The sequence below is a fragment of the Cupressus sempervirens genome, chromosome 3 (assembly GCF_028749045.1).
Source record: "Cupressus sempervirens isolate cs-2001-9-10 chromosome 3, ASM2874904v1, whole genome shotgun sequence".
Lineage (NCBI taxonomy): Eukaryota > Viridiplantae > Streptophyta > Pinopsida > Cupressales > Cupressaceae > Cupressus > Cupressus sempervirens.
This window is the reverse complement of record NC_143120.1, coordinates 133,271,278-133,290,795: the sequence shown is the minus strand read 5'-3', so window position 1 is coordinate 133,290,795 and position 19,518 is coordinate 133,271,278. Positions and strand designations below refer to the sequence as shown.

At 39.0% G+C, this 19,518-nt stretch overlaps 2 protein-coding genes across 2 annotated transcripts in view; both read left to right on the top strand.

The window, feature by feature from the left end:
- LOC149565115 (anaphase-promoting complex subunit) overlaps positions 1-19,518 on the top strand; it is a 249,994-nt gene that overhangs the window by 98,253 nt on the left and 132,223 nt on the right. The gene's annotated exons all lie outside the window — the stretch shown is intronic.
- Positions 10,438-11,799, top strand: LOC149565116 (uncharacterized). Its single transcript, XM_089823336.1, has one exon. It carries the CDS (start codon positions 10,597-10,599, stop codon positions 11,797-11,799), a length of 1,203 nt encoding a protein of 400 aa, XP_089679462.1. The 5' UTR covers positions 10,438-10,596.

Here is a 19,518-nt window from a genome sequence, read left to right as displayed (position 1 = left end):
GGAAGATAAGGTTTAATGTATTGAAGCTTATGTTGGGCAAATATGTGCTTCACATTTTTGAGAGATGTGTTGTCATTGATGTCAACATATTTCTCTGTTCAGACAGTGTTGTAGAAGCAAGGCCCAGGAATATACAGTGGGAGGATTGGATTGGTATGGCTACCTGTACAAATGATCAGATGTTGCACAGGTACATATGTGTGGAAGGATGTCTATAGATGACATATTTGAAATTGCTAAGGATCAGAGTAAGATTTGGGAGAGTTACATGAGTTTCACTAGAGACTGGTATTTTGGTGTCCAGACAGTGTTAAGGAAAGACAAAATGAGAGTGTTTTGATCGGTATGAGCGAGTTAACATATGCAAAGGCTATGGCATGTCAAGGACTCCATTTTACATCCTTGTCATGATTGGTTTGTGTCGTGTGTTGTGGCATGCTCTTGGATGCTTTGGCATGTTCAAGGATGTTATTGTGGATCATTGATATGAACCATCTGACATACAATGGATCGATTTGTAATATGAGTTGTAATTTGTAAGTGTTTTGCAGTTAGGTGTTTGTTACGACTGACCTTGTTTGTTTCTACAAGGTTGATGACATGTATAAAGGAATGCAATCTTTTGTAAATGTTAAAGGTCTGTGGGTGTGGATCCAAGCCATGTATTGGTTATTTTAAGAAGAGGTATAAATTAACTCGTATGCAAAGGCTATGGCATGTCAAGGACTCCATTTTACATCCTTGTCATGATTGGTTTGTGTTGTGTGTTGTGATGGATTATGGCATGCTCTTGGATGCTTTGGCATGTTCAAGGATGTTTTTGTGGATCATTGATATGAACTAGCCAACATACAATGGATCAATTTGTAATATGAGTTGTAGTTTGTAAGTGTTTTGCAATTAGGTGTTTGTTATGACTGATCTTGTTTGTTTCTACAAGGTTGATGACATGTATAAAGGAATGTAATCTTTTGTAAATGTGAAAGGTGTGTGGGTGTGGATGCAAGCCATGTATCCATTGTTCCAAGACGAATGGAGTCTGATGAGCTTCAATGGAACTGGACAAGCATGAGGAAGATGCTACTAAACAGTTCGTGAATTATGGATTGTTGTCCATTTATGTAAGACATTAAGTCTTTATTTGTATTTGAGCGGTGAGCTCTAAGTAGTGTTCCTGAATGCAAGTGATTCCTATTTGTAATAAGTTATACTTTTAACAAAGTATAGTTTGTTGTGTGTTAAAGTATCAGACTTAAGTCTTATATTATACTGAAAATTGTTCAGGATCAGAATGTAATAATAGACTGAAGATGGTATGAATTCTTTCCTGGATTACAATGTACTGAAAGTTGTTATTTGGAATCCTTCTGCTATATAATAACTTGAAGACTTATTGTAATTATGTGTTCACTGTATATTACAGCAAAGGAGATTGATATTACATATAAATGTGAGGGCGAATTAATGAGGAGTCATGACTGATAGCCGTGACTCATACTTGAGTCACGTCTATCACACGTGTCTACTGTTAACAACAGTAATTAAGCAAAAGTCAACCGACATTGATTGCATTATTATATACTGACGCCCGATAAAGTGAATCCAATTTGTTATCTAAAATCGATGTGAAGCTCTAATCTTTTATATCGATGCGAGTTAGACATATAATCATAACTTATGTTTTATGTTTTAATTTTATATTTAGAATAACTATATATATAATTTTATCAAATAATTCATACATAAAATAACATAAGTATAATTATAAGAGTTATGAACAACTCTTCAACTAATCTACACATTAACACTCCCTCTTAGATTAGTAAGGAAAACATGAATAAGAAGTCTTTGATCAGAAGACTTCTTTTATCCAATGTCAAATATAAAACATTGTAACATGTGAGAGTTTGGCCTATCAGAATATCAATTTCATGATATTCACCAATCTCTCAAAAGCAATGCCCTATCAAAAACATCAACTTAATGATGATCACCAAATGCTCAGTGTGGTAATGGCCTATCAAAATATCAGGGCATGTTATACACCAAGTACCGAAAATATATCTATACAAACAACTTGTAGATAATCAAATTAATGATATCAACCGCCTAGTTGTTTGATTTACAAGATAAGGCCCTTACATGAAACACTTTCACAAAAATGAATCATGCTACAAGTTATTGTAAGGACATCACTTTACAACAACTTCTCCTATACAAGTGATAATCATTTAGAAGTCGTCACTTCTTCATGATGTACACAGGGGACAGGCTCATACATGAATGACATCAAAAGTTCACATGAAGTCTCCACGAATACTGTCATGTGGTGTTCTCACAACATTCACCATAAACATATCAGAGAATAAGGTTTCTCCCTCTTAGTTTGATATCAAAATTTCTAACCTCTTAGCACAAGGTTCTCTCTGATGAAGTGGTAGACTTCCTCTGAATCTGTTATCATCCTTCTAACTTCTTGGTAGCAAGTCAGTCATGCTTCCTTAGTTCAATGGGTATTGTGATAACATAAAGCCTTCCAGCCTACATACATGAGACTTTATCCCATGAATCATAATCCTTTAGCTATTATAGTTTCTGACTAGTGTTGAATCTATCAATAAGGTCTACTCCTTCTGAACCAATATCATCAAAAGTTTGATTTAAGCATTTTTATTTTCTGCTCCCTCTCTTTCTCCAAGGTTTCCTCTAATGAACTGTTAGACTCCCTCTCATAATTTCAATCATGAAGGATATTTGCTTCAAGAAACTCACATTACTCAACCTAATCATCAGATGATTCATGAATCCTAAATCATAGCTTTTTTAGAGCTACTATCATAAGATTGAGTCTTCACAATATTTGGTAGCGTGCCTAATGTACCAATCTTTTTTTCCTGCTTGAACATCCTCAGAGAAAAAGGAAAAGATCAAGGCAAATAGCTCTTTATAGTAATTATAGAAATACAAAATAAGAGAGAGACTACAAAGAGTAGATACCTGCAATACCTAAGGATAATAAATACTTATCTGCAATAATACTATAAGTTGCTCTAATGAAGGTCCATATGCATCAAATTAGGAAATGCCTCCATGTAAGAATTTGTCAAACAATTTGAGTACGTCTTTTCTGCTCCCATATAAGGACGGTTCAAATGGGAATAGAACATTAGTTTTCATGCCCCTTACAATGTTAGATTCCCACTCTTATATTATTGAACATAGAGGTATGCAAACAAAGTTGCATATATTTGGACATACAACCTATCTCCTTGTAGCTCAAGCCATATTAGTATGGCTTTCACAATGTGTCCCATGCCCATGTGCTTGTTTATCATCATTTCTACAAATAGTTACAATGCATCTTTTAGAATTGTGTAAGTTAGTAGAATGTCCAACAAGACCAATATTGCCATGAATTACGACTGTGGTTTGAATTTCTTTTGGTTCTGTGAATTCCAAAGCTATGTTGCTCGACTAATGGGGGCTGATGATTTTTGTTCCAAGTCGGTGTAGATAATTAAAATGCCACATAATCTAAAGTCCTTCCAATCAATATAAAGTCCTTGCGGTGTCAAACAATATAACTTGTGCATCATTTGTCTTGATGCAACAATGCTTCCACAGGTTGTGCCAATATAATGTGTGAATAGATGGAGGACAGACCCACTACTGACGAAATAGTGTTGCATATAACAACAAAGCCATGCAAGGTAAAATCCTACCAAGTCATCATAATTGGGTGACTGAAATAAAAGACATCGTGGGTATGCAGCCAACAATGAAAGAACGATTTCATAAAAAATATACTACACAACACCCTTGAAACATGCACTACATCTACATCTTCAGCAACGGCAACTATGTTGAGAGGTGAGGCACCGTGAGTTTCCAAATCAGCAGCAATGAGTATACAAAGGCAGCATACAAAATGAAGGTCCCGAACCATAGAGAAAGTCAGCAAGCAACTTAGTTACTTGATCATTTGTACTAAGATGAGGAGAAGTAATAATTATGGCGAATAGTACAATCGATGATACAAATGCAAATCTCTGACTCTTGCAAGGAAGGTTCGAAAAGAGATAATAATAGTGGGTCAGCACGTAGGGATCATAAAACTCCTTCCCTCTATGTGGTGGGCCACTTCACAAATGAATAAGTATATGGTCTTCTTTACCCATGGTTTACTATTCGCTCCTTATAGACTTTATTTGGTGGGTTATATGGTCATGTCAACTTGCTTAGAAATTCTAATCTACTTCCTTCCATGTTGGATGGCAATTTTTTTTGTTATGTCCATTTCTTTGACTTTTTCAAGGCTCGGCAGGTATGTGATGACATCAATGTATAAATGATGTTTGTCATTTGGTTTGACAGGTTTGTAGATACCTTGAATCGGATGATATTACCGCTTGATACATATATATGTCCCTTAGATTTTATTTTAAGTATGCGCTCCACCTTGTTTTCATGTCATAGACTATCGGGTCGAGCCAATAACATTAAAATCTCTTGTGATCAATTTTTATTTCTTCATCGTTTATTGTGATTATGTGCCAACATAGAATCTATATAATCCTCTATTATTTGATCTCACCGAAAATACAAGTTGCTATGTATGATTGCCGCCAAAACTCCAACCATATTGCTTCTCCTTGTGTTTCATTGTTCCCTCTTCCTATCAAGTTCTAGTGAGTGTTCAATTCCAATGGTTAACATTGGTTTGCAGTGGCAGATACGATCCTTTCAAAATACATATCTAGAGCACAAACTTCTACCATGGAACCCACTAAGTTGTCACACACGACTCTACAACATCTTCCCTTGGATTCTTGCATTATCATAATTTGTCTATGCTTGCTACTTCACTACTTCCTTTGCTCCTGCGAATTCTACTTTCTAGAAACTTCATATTTCCTTTCCTGTGCAATTGCCGCTAATAATAGAAGATAAAATTGAAGTCTTCCTTTCTTAGCATTGTACAAATGTAATACAAATTTCCTTATGCATCTAATCTGGAATCACCAATATTCAGTCTGCAATCTTGTCCTTATAATATTGAGGTCTTTAGGATCTTCCTTTTAAACAGTAATGCTCTCTTCAAGGGAACCTGGCTCTGATACCATGTTAAAGTATCAGACTTAAGTCTTATATTATACTGAAAATTGTTCAGGATCAGAATGTAATAATAGACTGAAGATGGTATGAATTCTTTCTTGGATTACAATGTACTGAAAGTTGATATTCGGAATCCTTCTGCTGTATAATAACTTGAAGACTTATTGTAATTATGTGTTCACCGTATATTACAGCAAAGGAGATCGATATCACATATAAATGTGAGGGCGAATTAATGAGGAGTCACGACTGATAGCTGTGACTCATACTTGAGTCACGTCTATCACACGTGTCTACTGTTAACAACAATAACTAAGCAAAAGTCATCTGCCGTTGATTGCATTATTATATACTGACGCCCGATAAAGTGAATCCAATTTGTTATTTAAAATCGATGTGAAGCTCTAATATTTTATATCGATGTGAGTTAGACATATAATCATAACTTATGTTTTATGTTTTAATTTTATATTTAGAATAATTATATATATATATATATATATATATATATATATATATATATATATACATATATATATATATATATATATATATATACATATATATATATATATATATATATATATACATATATATATATATACATATATATACATATATATATATATACATATAGATATATATATATATATATATATATATATATATATATATATATATATATATATATATATACTAATCTACACATTAACAGTGGGTAATAGCCCGACCATTGTTTTTCCCCTAACAGGGTTTTTACACTAAAATCTTGGTGTTATGTGTTCATGTGATGCTGTGGATTTGTGTTTTTGTGCTTAACATTATGATCTAAAGTGCAAAGGTACAAATCTGATAATCAGCAACAGTTTATGAGTGAAGACACAACTCATTCGCCTATCCTTTCAGTTGTGTGGTGCTGCTATTTTTTTAACAATTGGTATTAGAGCGAGGTTCCTCTTTTAAAGCCTAACAACTTGACGCGATTGTTATGGCAACCTTCAAGAAGGACAATCCAAGGTTTGATGGCACAAACTATTCCTTTTGGAAGGATCAGATGGAAACTCATATGAGATGTCTTCGTAATGAGCATTGAGTGATAACAGCTAAAGCCTACAACCCTTTTTGCAAATCTTGCAAATGCTAGTGTAGATGAGGAGCTTGATGTCAATATTAGTGTCAAGGAAGCCCTATTAATTGCACTTACTGATTTAGTATACTCTAATGTCATAGGACTGTCAACAACAAATGAAATATGGATGATGTAGCAAAGTCTTTATGGAGACACTGATATTAAGATGATGAGGTTACAAACATTGAGAGGTAAATTTGAAGCCCTAAGATGAGCGAAGATGAAAATGTCTCTTCCTATATGCAGAAAGTAACCGAAGTTGTTTGCAGTATGAGAAATGCTGGTGCAGTGATAACCAAAGATGATATTGTTGGTTAGGTTCTTATATCCTTAACTCCTACTCTCAAACATAAAGTTGCAGCTATTGAAGAGATTAGAATATTGTTTACAGCTACAAAAGATATATTGCTGGGAAAATCAACTGTATTTAAAATTAGTGAATCTAGAGATGTTTTTCATTAGGTTGAACTGTATTATGTACCATTTGACAAAGTTTCCAAGAACAAGAAGAAATATGATATTAATTAGGACAAGGAACGGGAAGAGATTATGGAAAAGGAAAGAGAACTTCAAAGGCTTGAAGCCTTGATTTGTAGATAAGATAAGATTATTAATGCCCAACAAAAGACCACAAAAGGTCTATGGGACTAAGAGTTTACAACCAGAAAGATGACAACAAGAGGAGCACCAAATGGTGTCTAAGAAAAACAACAAAAAACAAGAAATAACAAGAGATAAGAAGAGAAAGGACAAGGAGAAGACTACGAGTCTTTCCTTGGCAAAAAGAAATCAGTCACAGAAGGATAAGATTGTAGGTGAACATGAGCCTTGAACTGTCTCTATGAACCCATGGAGGAGTGTCATTGACGTAAGTAACCATTGTGAGATTTGACAGATTTGGAATGACTAGTAGAACTAGAAGAAGCAGCTGGCCTTTTCACACCCCATAAAGGAGTTAAGGGTGCATAAAAGGCAGTAATAGGCTAATCAGAGGAAAGTCGGAGAGTAAGTAGTGATTGTAAAGTACTATTACGGAGCAGAGTGGCTTCTTGAAGATAGAGCGCAAGACACCGCTGGTCACAATAACTGAAGAATGCAGAAAGAGAGCAGCAGCCCCAGAACAAACAATAAAATCTCCCTCTGATCTCATAAAAGATAGGGCATCGGAAAATAAACTGAGTCTCTGTCTTGACCTCGGCTAAAGTACACAGCTTACAGATCCGTTCTCCTCTATCTTTATGATGGTTTGTCTGAGCACAAATACGATGAGAACCAACTCTGAAAGAACTCAAAGAGATACGAAGGGCATGACTCCACTGTTGAGAAAGGTAACTAGGGTGGGCAATAATCCCATCACTAATCTCCAGAAAGTGCTCCACATTGGAGGCCATTTTCGGACATAAGCCACCATGAGGGTTAGTCCAAGTAGTAATAATATACTATCTGTAAATGTCAAGTTTGACATGCTCATTTAATTCCTGTCTAGATGGGAGGAGATGAGCAGGGGCATTCAAAGAGAACTGATAAGGAGGGAGACGATCAATATCAATCCCAATCGAGCTCAATAGAGAACATGCTTGTGCATACCAACAACGAGCTCGAGAGCTAGTATTGGAACGTGCAATAGCAACAGAGGAGCAATATGCTAGGTAGGAATATGTATCACATTCACCAATCGAATCTGCAAAACCACGCAGACGATGAAGGAACCAAACCAAAGAAAATATAGCCACAAGACTGAAGGGATGAGCACCAAACTTGGCAAGAATAATACTGCGAGGAGTGAATCTGTGACATCTGATGATGCATCGTAGAAGTAATGTCTGAACTCGCTCGATCAAGGCCCAATCAAAACTAAGGAGAGAAGGCCCCCAAATCACTGAGCCATAAAGAATAGTCGACTGAACAAGGGAGTCAAAGAGGGATAACTTGGACAAGGTATCCTGAAAATGGTGTTTGAAGCACTATTTCTCAAGCATAGCAAGAGAACCCATACCCTTGGTAATTCTAGATTGCATTGCCGATCTCATACTAAAATGAAGCCTAGAAAACTTGACTCCTAGATACATATAAGAAGAAGTGATCTCAATCTCCTGTCCCTGAAAAAAGAAGTGAAGATGAGAAGTCTTAAGGCAATTAAAGATCATAACCTAAGTCTTACCCAGGTTAATTGCTAGCTATCTTTGAACACGAAAGGAAGCCAAACCATCCAGAAGCCTTTGCAAACTCTATGGAGAAGAAGTGAGAAGAATCACACCGTCCGCAAAAAGAAGAATGGAGATCAACACTTGGTGTAAGTAGCAACTGTCACCACGGAGAGAAGACTTCAAAAGGAAGTCCTCGAGCTCATCAATATACAAATTGAACAAAGTGGGAGAGAGAGGACAACCATATTTAATCCCAATAGTGCTATGGATTGAGACCGAAAAACCATTAGGAGTCTTGAATCTACCCACAACACTCTCGAAGAGTCTCATGATAGTTGTAAGTAACATCTCTGACATCCCAATCTCCTGAAGCCTCTGAAATAAAGCGATCCTAGGAACAAAATCAAAAGCCTTGTGAAAATCAACAAAGCAGCAGTAAACTTTCTCCCATTTGTGTCTAGCCTCCTCAATAATAGCTCGTAAAGTGAAAATATGATTTGTACAGATCTATGAGATTTCCACAATCCATGAATATGAGTGTTAGTTTCTGGATTTGATTGTGTAAAAAGCTACACACAATCAAATACAGAAACTAAAACTCATATGATTCATAGTTTGATAGTCAGCCCGGAAACTAGCTTGACCTCTAGCTTTACAACCCTTCCTGTCAAGCTCTCTAGATAACATAGCATTGAGTGCTGTAGCATATAATTTGGCAAATGTATGCCTGATCATAATAGTCCTATAATTCCTAGGATAAGAAGCAGGACTGGTCTTATGGATTGGATAAATTAGATGCCTCGACCAAGAAACCTGAAACCCAGTGCAAATCACCTTATTAAATAGTATGGAGAGATAGGGGACCGGAATGCAAGCACCAAACTTGAAGAATTCAGCCTGGAACCCCTCATCATCCACCGCTCTACTACATCTCATGGATCTGATCGCCTTGTAAATTTGAGAGGAGGTGAATAGGTGACAGAAAGGAGGCAGAACAGGATGAATAGAAGGCTGCCCCAGAATGTCATAAAGAGCCATGGTGTGAGTGGTTTAGGGAGTGAAAGTCTAGAATGGAAGATAGTGGGGTGCAACAGATGAAAAGAGTGCACCAAAAGAGCTGGGAATTACGAATCAGCGTGGAGCAGAGGAATTTACACTGGGAAGCGGTGAAGGATCATTTCTTGCGGTGAAGAAAATGAAGGTACGACAACCGAAGGTGAGCATAATCAGGAGAGTGAGACTCAAAAGAAAACCGAACTGAGCGATTAAAAGCTTTGTAGTCAACATCAAACCATTGGTTCATAGGGCATGTATTACGAGGTTTGCTACGAAGGGAGAGCGAAGGGCAATGAGGTATGAAAACAATGGTGGACTTCCAAATGGTTGTTGCAAGTAGAGCAAATGTAGAGGAGGCCTCATAGGAATAAAAAAAAATGTAGGATTAAAGAGTCTTGAAAGATGAAAGGAGAAAAGCTCACTGTCACTATTAAGGAAACGAAAGCGAGTAGGGGAATGAGCAGTGGAAGGGATGAGGTGAGGTGACTGAAAAAACGGCAAAGAATGTGAAGATGAAAATGGAACGGAGGATAGCATGATGCACAAGATGGTGAAGTTGTGGATGAAGGAGATGAAAGAGGGAGAGGTGAGGGCATACTCAACCACACTAGCATCTCCACAATGAGGCCAACAAGTAAAGAGCTTAGAAGCAGGAAAGTAGGAACGATCGTTCAAGATCACCATATTGGAAGACACACAATTGCAAAAAATGACGTCTATAGCAGGAAATCGGTCCAAGAACATCCTCAGAAATATGTTGAAGCCCCAAAGTAGTCGGATCAATCTCAGTAGAGCAGATGGAATTAGAGTGTCGGTCATAAAGCGGAGTCTGGAGTTCTTTGGTCCTCGCATTGAAATCGCTGAGAATGATGATGTCACCTAGACTAGCAAACTGAGAAACACTCTCGCTAAGGTCAACATAAGGGTCTCCGTCCTCGGTGATGGAGCCTAAAATTTGTGCCTTCATTTGTACAGTCATTAAAAGGACTAGGCCAACAAGCAAGCAATGAAGGATGTATTGCAACATTTGCAACAAGCATTGAGAGTATAGAGGAGGATGCAGGGATTACTGATGACACATCTTTTGGTGGATCACCATTCAAAAATAACCATTCAACACAGACACAAACAGTGCCTAGTTTGAATAACATGACGAACACATCAGACACTCAGAAGCAACATGGACAGGCAGATGATTGGTTCATAAAAGCAAATTTTACAAAGGTGCAAGTGGAAACTAAAAATATTGGTAATATATCATCTGAAAGCCAAGCCCCAAACAGAACGGCTGGCTGGGATAGTTCTAGGAAAGTTTTGCCTCGGGTTCCTGGTAGAGATGGTCAGATTTTGAACAATCCACTAGCTCTTTCTCCAAATCATCTTAATATGCTTGTAGAGAACTACAAGAGTAAAGAGTGGGATGCTTTTGCTGAACTGGATAATCTTGGTGTAGACTCAGAATGTGAAAATTTATCAACTTGCATTAACAGGATTTTGAGCCCAGATAAAGAGCAACAAATTTCTGCAGTTTCTGATGCAAGAATGACCGAAGTACTAGTGGCACGGGACGGCGACTCCTCTAAGAAGAAATTTCCAGAAAGGGAAAAATTTACTAGCAAAAGAGATTATCTTATATCTAAAGCAAAGAGGTTAAGTTGTCCAGAGACCAAAATAATGAAGTTTGTTTTAGAGGGTAATCTGAGAGAAGATAAGGGAAAGAAAGAAGTGGCCATGAAGCAGAAACCTTTTAATCAAGTTACAGAGCCAGATTCAATTCATGGAGAAAAGTCTGTTTGTATTGAGTACATTCCACATGGTATCAGCATTCTTGATATAAGGAAAACATTCTCTGTATATGGAAATATTGTTGGCTGTTCCTTTAGAGCTAGCACTGGTGGAATGCGTGGTTGTCATATTGAATTCAAGACTACAGAAGATAAAGAGAGAGCTCTATCTGATCGTTGGGTTATAGTCAATGGGAAACATTTATCAGTATGCTGGGTTGATTTTCCAGTTACAACTATTGTTCGGATCACCAATTTGGATCCAGAGACGCCTTTAAATGATGTGCATAAAATATGTATGTCATATGGTAATGTGGAGAGCTTGCAGATGAGGGAAGATGATGCTGTTGATGCATGCTTTTGTATTTCAGAGAGTCGTAACATACCAAAGATACTGGAAAAGCTGAATGAAGTAAAACTAAATAATAGACGCTGGATAGCTCAATCAGCCCCAAGGTTGTCAAAATGCTTGTCTGAAACACCAGAGGGTCAGAATTGGGCAGGTAAACAATTGAGCAATCAGATAGAAAATATTAGAAATCATTTACGACTTAAAAGTACATGCTGAAGAATCCTCACAATATATCGATCATGGCTGGAGGTTTATTTGCATGGGCTGAGCCTTGCGATTGATGAAGCAATCAATATAGAGGAACCCAAGACGGATATCCTTCATTGTAGTAAAAGTATTTCTTTATTATAATCGCATAGTTACAAATTGCGATCAGGTATTATGAAGAGTGGCGTCTTTTCATTTGCACCCTTCTTACCTTTATAAATATTTGAAATGTAAAACACGAGAGGGACAAGATTCAATTTTCATACTTGGACCTTTTTCTTAGCCTATCTTATGATATAATATATTTTCTCATCGGCAAAGGAGTAACCTGTTGAACCAAGCCTGTGGACGGCGGATTTTTGAGTCAATCTCATTCGGTCATGATATATTTGCTGTGGATAGATCATCCTTAGGGAGTGTCTCTACTTATAATTTTTCAGGCATAATCTGTAAGCACATTTATTTTATTTGCATTAGAGTTTAACTCATTAAATTGTGTCCTTTATAAATGTCTTTTATTTATATTTTATAAATATTTTAATATTCGGATAAGTGGACGGGATCATTATTGCATTTTAAATTTGATAAACATAAATATTGTGAAATAATTTGTTGTTTCCATATTTATGTCTAATTTGTCTCTGTAAGAGTTAAAGTGCATTTTAGACTTATTTAAAATTGCATTTAAATAATTGATCCATCACGTCTGATTATTAAAATTGTTTATAATTTGAATATATTAGATTTTATAAAGTTGTACGTTTCAATCGATAATTTTGACTCTATTGCCCATTTAATTAAGCACTGGTCTTTTGCTCTTAATTCATGATCCATATGCTGGCAAATGTCTTACTTTTTTCCTTTGAGGAATAAATATATTCATATCTCGTATTAATTTATATCTATACTTTATTTAAAACGTTATCTCCATCATTTATCCTTGTTCTCAGTTCATAAATCACAAGTTTAAAGTTTTTTCTATATTTTTTGCCACTTGGAAAGCGTTTATTGTGTTCGCATTCTAATTGATCTGTTTTAAGTGTCTTGGATATAAGTGTTTCGTCCAAGATTAGGTATACCCGCCTCGGTTTTGCAGAGTTGGAAGTGTAGGGAACTCGAACTTTGTTGTTCAGTTCTGTCAAGTTGGCCTTAACCAGTTGGATGTCCTAGCATCGAGCAAGCAAGGCTCGTAGGATTCCAATTTGTGCTTTTGGGAACCAACACTCGGTACCATGAATAGCATAATGGGAGGAGGCAGGCAGGAAATAGCAGACAACAATGAAGAAGTCTCTCTGTCGATGACACTTATGATCAATACGGACCCACATGAACTTGGCAAATCTATCGGAGTGGACAATAGAAGTATGACTGAAAATGGAATCTCTAATCAAACAAGCAACACCACCAGAACCATGGACCCCACCGGAAGCACGAACCTCATCTCTACAAACGAATAACCACTGATAACGTGTAAACCTCGGAAGAGGACACACAGGACTCTTGTGGGTCTCTGTGATGACAAGTGTATTAGCGGATCTAACCGTGTCATGAAAAAGACCGGGTAATAACGATAAAGAACCATTACCATTCCAACAATTAACAAGGAGAGAGCAAGTGGGGGTCTCCCTCTTGTCAGACTGTTGGTGAGACCGCCATTTGATCTTAAGGACCTATCTCGCTTCCCAACCACTAGGTGGGAATCTTGAATAACTGCTTTAAGACTCCTAATAGCTGCCCATTTAACAGCCTATCTAGCCTTTGCCACAACACCACGAGCATGTTTCAGCTTTGCAGCTTGAGTCCTCGTAAGATCTTCGTTTAGGAAAATATTAGAAGGAAGAGAGAACAACTTCCTCCTAGCTCTGAGAGCACGAAGCTTGTCTGAAAGAGTGAGAAACCAAATGAACAAGATATCACCATTACCAAACCAACATTTATCTAGTATGATGTCGGAAATACCAAGCTGATCACAAAGGAAAGGTGTCCCACAGAGAGGGTTAGAAATGGGAGGGAGACCACGGACCTGTAGATTGAATTCACGAGCCCACCTCAACTGCTTGTCATCAATCTTCCCCTTAACCATCTTGTCGAAACTAGCTAAAGGCGTAGTAGCAGTTGTATTATTGTAGAGAGGCCCACGATTTCAGTTTTAGTTTGGTTTTAGATATCAAAGAAGAATGCTTCGCTGCGATTTCCAATTTTTGCTCTTTGATGATATCTTACCCATCAAGCTGCTCAACAATGGACAAAATATTGGCTTGTAAGCCCGTAGCTTCGGAGGTGATGGTATTCGAGAAACATTGGATTTAAGACGAATTGGTATTTGCGAGTGTTTTTAAATCTGAAATAGTACCAGTTAAAGAGACAATTTGCTCTTTAAGCTGTTGGTTATCCATCTCCAACTTGGAAATCCTATCGCAGAGCCACTGATAGGTTAGAGTTTGCTGACCTTGAGATGAGCAAGAATCACCAACGTCTGAAATTTTCAAGAACCTGTAGACCATAAGAAAGATGCCTAGACAGAGCCAACATGTGAAGAAACAGTCCACACATGAGGGGGAAGGAATCCATGGGAGAGTAGTAGAAACCCATAGTAGCCTATCAACATAAGTGGAAGAAGCTGCAAAAACAGTAGTAGTCAGAGCTGTATGTGTAGGACCCTACAAAAACCAGTAGCACCTGCAACAGTATACGTAGCCATTTGTTTACCATATGTGGTAAATAGTTTAATGCATACAGACAATAGGCAAGAACATGTAACACAACAATACTCCTTTTATTATTCGCATATATGCCAAAGAGATTACATAATGCTTCCAATGATGATTACAATGGTCTCGGATGGTGTACATATACTTCTCGAAGAACCTTCCCAAAGGGGTCCATTGGCTACATAACAATTACCGACTACATGCTAATCTACCTGTCGGTTGTTTTATATTTTTACTAACATCATCCCCTCCAAAATAAAAGTCGTCTTTGGACAACAATACAACAAAACTCAAAATATCCAAAGTACATTAATGCATAAATACTAAACAGAGGAATGTGTCCCTGGCATAGTGGCCGTTCACACCCTTAACTCGTTTAGCTCCGCCCGTAGCTTGTAAACTTGCTCTTTCTTAACCTTCAGTTCTGCTTCTGCCTCCATCTTGACTTCTAAAGCTGATTGCATCATCTCTACAATTTCTCCCAACTTTTTCTCCTTTCGTACTGCCACTTGTTCCTTTTCTGTAGCCAACTCCTGTAGCTGACTCTGTCTGTCTAACAGGGCTGCCCTCTCGGATTCTAAAGTTGCCCTCTCGGATTCCTAGGCGGCCTTCTTTGAGGCTAACCTCGCAGCTGACTCCTCCCGAGCCCTCTCAACTGCTACCTGATCTGCCTGACTCCTCCAAAGAGTGTAATATGCCTCCTTGTATAGCTTCACTATCTCGTGAGTCAAAGCCTCTACTCGGCTCTTCATCCCAGGATCTCTCATTGTGGCCCAGTCCTATTGCATCTCTGCAGTCTAACACATCCGGCTATCCCCACTCTTCAAAATAAACTGTAAAAGCAGCTGGGCATTCTAATCTCATAAAAGATATGACTCCCTCCAGTTCCTTCACTATTGAGTCCAATGCCTGAGTCTCCATCGAAGCTAACACCTGGCGAGTCCGAGTCACTAGAGCTGCTACATCAACAAAAAATGCCTCTCTCATCCCTATCTCCTACGCTACTGGATGTACTTGCTGCATACCCATAGTCCTCTCTATTGCTTCTGCCATACGCTCCACAACGCTATGTGATGGTCCCACATCGTGTATTGGCTCTGCTACCTGTGCTTGCTGAGTGTCTTCCTCCGAAATTTCGTCCCGTGTAGGTCTCTGCATGTAGGCCATCCCAGGTACTAGAGTACTGTGGAACCGTGTACTCAAGTAAGTAACCAACCTTTGAGCTCTACTCTCCCTATTGCGCTCAGGTGATGCTAAGAGTGCTGTATCCACCGTAACTACTGCATCCGAACCCACTACATCCAAGTGCACACCAGGCGTATTCTAGCTCGCCGCTATCTTTGGTACTAGTAGTTCAGGTACCTCCATGGTAGTCTCCTCTCTCTCCTTCGGTACACTTTGCTGCAGGTGCCATAGTTTCTACTGTTGGTTGTGCTTCGGTAGGAGCTGGCATACTCTCTTGGCTGACGGGTCCTACCACCCGTGCAAATCCCACGACAAACCCAACTACTGGTCAGATTGGGGGAGGTCTTACCCCGTGCTGCCAAGGTGCTGCTACTGTAACCGCCTACTGTGGTGCTGCACTCATCACTATCAGCTATTGTGTCTGTCCAAACTCTGGTATATGTGCCATGTGCAGACTTGTTGGGACTTCGCAGGAAGTGGCAGACAGTGTAGGGTGCAGAAATAACAGGGGAGTGGTTGCTGGGTATAGACATAATAGAAAAGGGCAAAACAAGAATACCAATAATAATAATAGGGGCCACAGCCGAATTCAATACGATGCGAATGGCCGCCCGATGGTTCAATGCCGAGCATGCAATTTGTGGGGCCACTTTGCACAAAACTGTACAACAACGAATATACCAAAATTGTTATGTCGATGGTGCGGTCCTAGAGATCATGAAGATGCCAAGTGTCCGAAATCAGGAGTGAATCTAATCAGCATTGGTGCGAACGAATAAGTCTTAGCAATCACCGCTAAACAAGCCAAACTGTACCCCGACCCGACAGAAGAAAAGAAGAGATTGGAAGAAGTGCAGGCTAAAATTGAGACAACAATGCAGGCAGAGAAATCACAATTGAAGGACACTACCGGTACCTCAACGAGGAACTGCGCAGAATGAAACATCATACAATAGATATTACAAATTGAAATACGAGTCAAGTTAAATGATTTGATCCTCACAATGCTTCAACTTTGATCGACACTCACAAACATCTCTCCAACTGCTAAATTACCAGGAGAACACGGAGGGAGAAGGAAAGTAGAGCAAGTACAGAGGACGGAAGGGAGAAGGAAAGTGGAGCAAGTACAATGGACCCAATGCTGCTAGTGCTCACATCCGGACGACATCCGACGGTTGTAGAGATGAGTATATTAGAAATGGTCCTTTTAGACACAATTGTGGACAGAGGTTCAGGGGTAAACGTCCTACCAGAAGATACTTGAAGAAGTTGGGACAGCTGACATTGTGGCCACCTATGTTCTAATTATTAACGGCAGGCCAACATGACATTAAACCTGTCAGGATCCTAATGGCACAACTAGTGACTATTGGAACACAGTCGTTCTTACTCGATTTTGTTGTTATCCTGCTGAAGAGAGGATATGACACCATTTTGGGCAGGGGATAGCTTATACAAGCAAGGGTTAAGAATGACTGGAAGAAGAATACAATATCAACGGAAAGCAGGGGACGACGATTCATTATTGATTTACACACACAAATGGTGGGCGAAGAAGCCGTATCATTTGATTCCGAAGAAGAGGATGAAAGAAAGCAGCGATTGGAACCCAATGAGGAAGGAGTCCTACGGTTGGAAGGTGGATCGACGGACGATGATTTGGATTCGGTGAACAACCTTTTCCACTGGTAGATTGAGGATTACGAGCTCTTTCTGAGCAATAATATGTTAAGGGTCGACGAAGGTGAGAAAGAAGAGGGAAATGAATACAGAGAAGCGGAAGAAGGAAAGGCGGTTACAACAAAAGCTGAAGGGAAGAACATAAAGTACGAACCCAAAAAGGAAAGGTTCCACCATACGGTACACAGTTAACGGACCGCGCGGAAAGAAAAGGTTACAACGCACCACAAATTTACTAGAAAGGTGCCGGCGGCAAGGAAAACACAATCATATGGTTTGCACAGAAAACAAAGAGGAAGGGCTTAATAAAATTTCAACAGTACGAAGTGAAGGTTCTAAAATCAGGAATACAACTATTGATGGTAAGGAGTGGCAGCCGACGGAATTCATCGTACTGAGTTTCGAGAACAAGCTTGGAGATATGGAAAGCCTGAGGGAGAGATCGTATAACTTAAATAAACTTGATGAGCGACAATTGTATGCACAGTGGGCCACAGAGGTGACATAGAACAGGTACAAAGCGTGGCATGATAAACATCTAAAACTAAACAAGTTTCAACTGGGACAGCTGGTGTTTGAAGTATAGTGGACAGAACGAAATCAAACCGGGGAAGTTTAAAGTCAAATGGGTCAGACCATACCAAATTTGGGAACTGGGCAACAATGGAGCAATAAAGTTGTGGACATTGGATGGGCAAGTACTAGAACTTGTAAATGGTTCCAAGTTAAAAATATACCGCTCGAGAACTGCTTCCTTGTCGATGAATAATGGCGAGTAACTCAGAATAGCCAAAAACAAAAAAAAACGACGACAAATGAAAAATGTTCAAAATGAATAATGCATGATATCGAAGGGGAGGGAAAGGCATAAAAGGTAGTAAAACATAAGTGGTTGCCAGAAACAGTGTGGGATCGGACCCTGTGGGGGCACTGCCCCTCGACACCACTGGGGGCGATGCCCCCTAGACCCCCAATCACTTCAGTTATCAATCATCTTTAGTATGACCAATTGATGAGACCTGGAGCTGCTGTAGGCATGGAGTGTCTGTGTATCGAAGCATACAATCGGGTGATGGACTTAGAGAGGACAAAAAAGAAAAGAAAAGAAGAAAAGTAGTTCATCCGACTTAGATGATGCGTCTTCGGAAGAAGATAGCAGTGGTGACAAAAAAGGTAGCAAAAAGGTCCGAGCTCTTCAGAAGGATATGATTAAAATGATGAAGAAATTTAAGAATATGCAGAAAGAGACAAAGGGAAACGAGCTATGGTGTACATATGGGACATTCCACAAAAGAATGCCCCTTCAATATGAAAACAAGAGGGCATCAACAAGTGCTTCTGACACAGGAGGCTTCTGCGTCAGGAGGGAGCAGAAACACTAGCAATGATGGTCACTTGGGTACAGAAATAATAGAAGAGGGCCAAACAAAAATACCAACAATAATAATGGGGGCCGCAGTCGAATTTAGTACGATGCGAACGACCACCCGATGGTTCAATGCCAAGCATGCAATTTTGGGGGCCACTTTGCATAGAACTGTACATTAATGAATACACCAAAGTTGTTATGTTGATGGTGCGGTCTTAGAGATTATGAAGATGCCAAGTGCTCGAAATCAGGAGTGAATTTAATCAGCATTGGCGCGAACGAAGAAGTCTTAGAAATCACTCGTAAACAAGCAAAATTGTACCTTGACCTGACGGAAGAAAAGAAGAGATTGGAAGAAGCACGGGTGGAAATTGAGAAAGCAACATAGGCAGAGAAATCACAATCGAACGACACTATCGGTACTTCAAAGAGGAACTGCGCAGAAGAAAACATCATATGACAGATATTACTAACTGAAGTACTAGTCAAGATAAATGATCTGCTGCTCACAATGCCTCAACTTCGATCGGCACTCACAAACATCGCTCCAACTGCTAAACCACTGGTAGAAGATGGAGGGGAAAAGGAAAGCGGAACAAGTACAGCGAACCCAATGTTGTTAGCCCTCACATCCGAATGGCATCTCGGGTCGTCGAGATGGGTATATTAGGAATGGTCCTTTCAGACAATTGTGGACGGAGGTTCAGTGGTAAACGTCCTACTAGAAGATACCTAGAAGAAGTTGGGACAGCCGACGTTTTGGCGAACTACATTCCAATT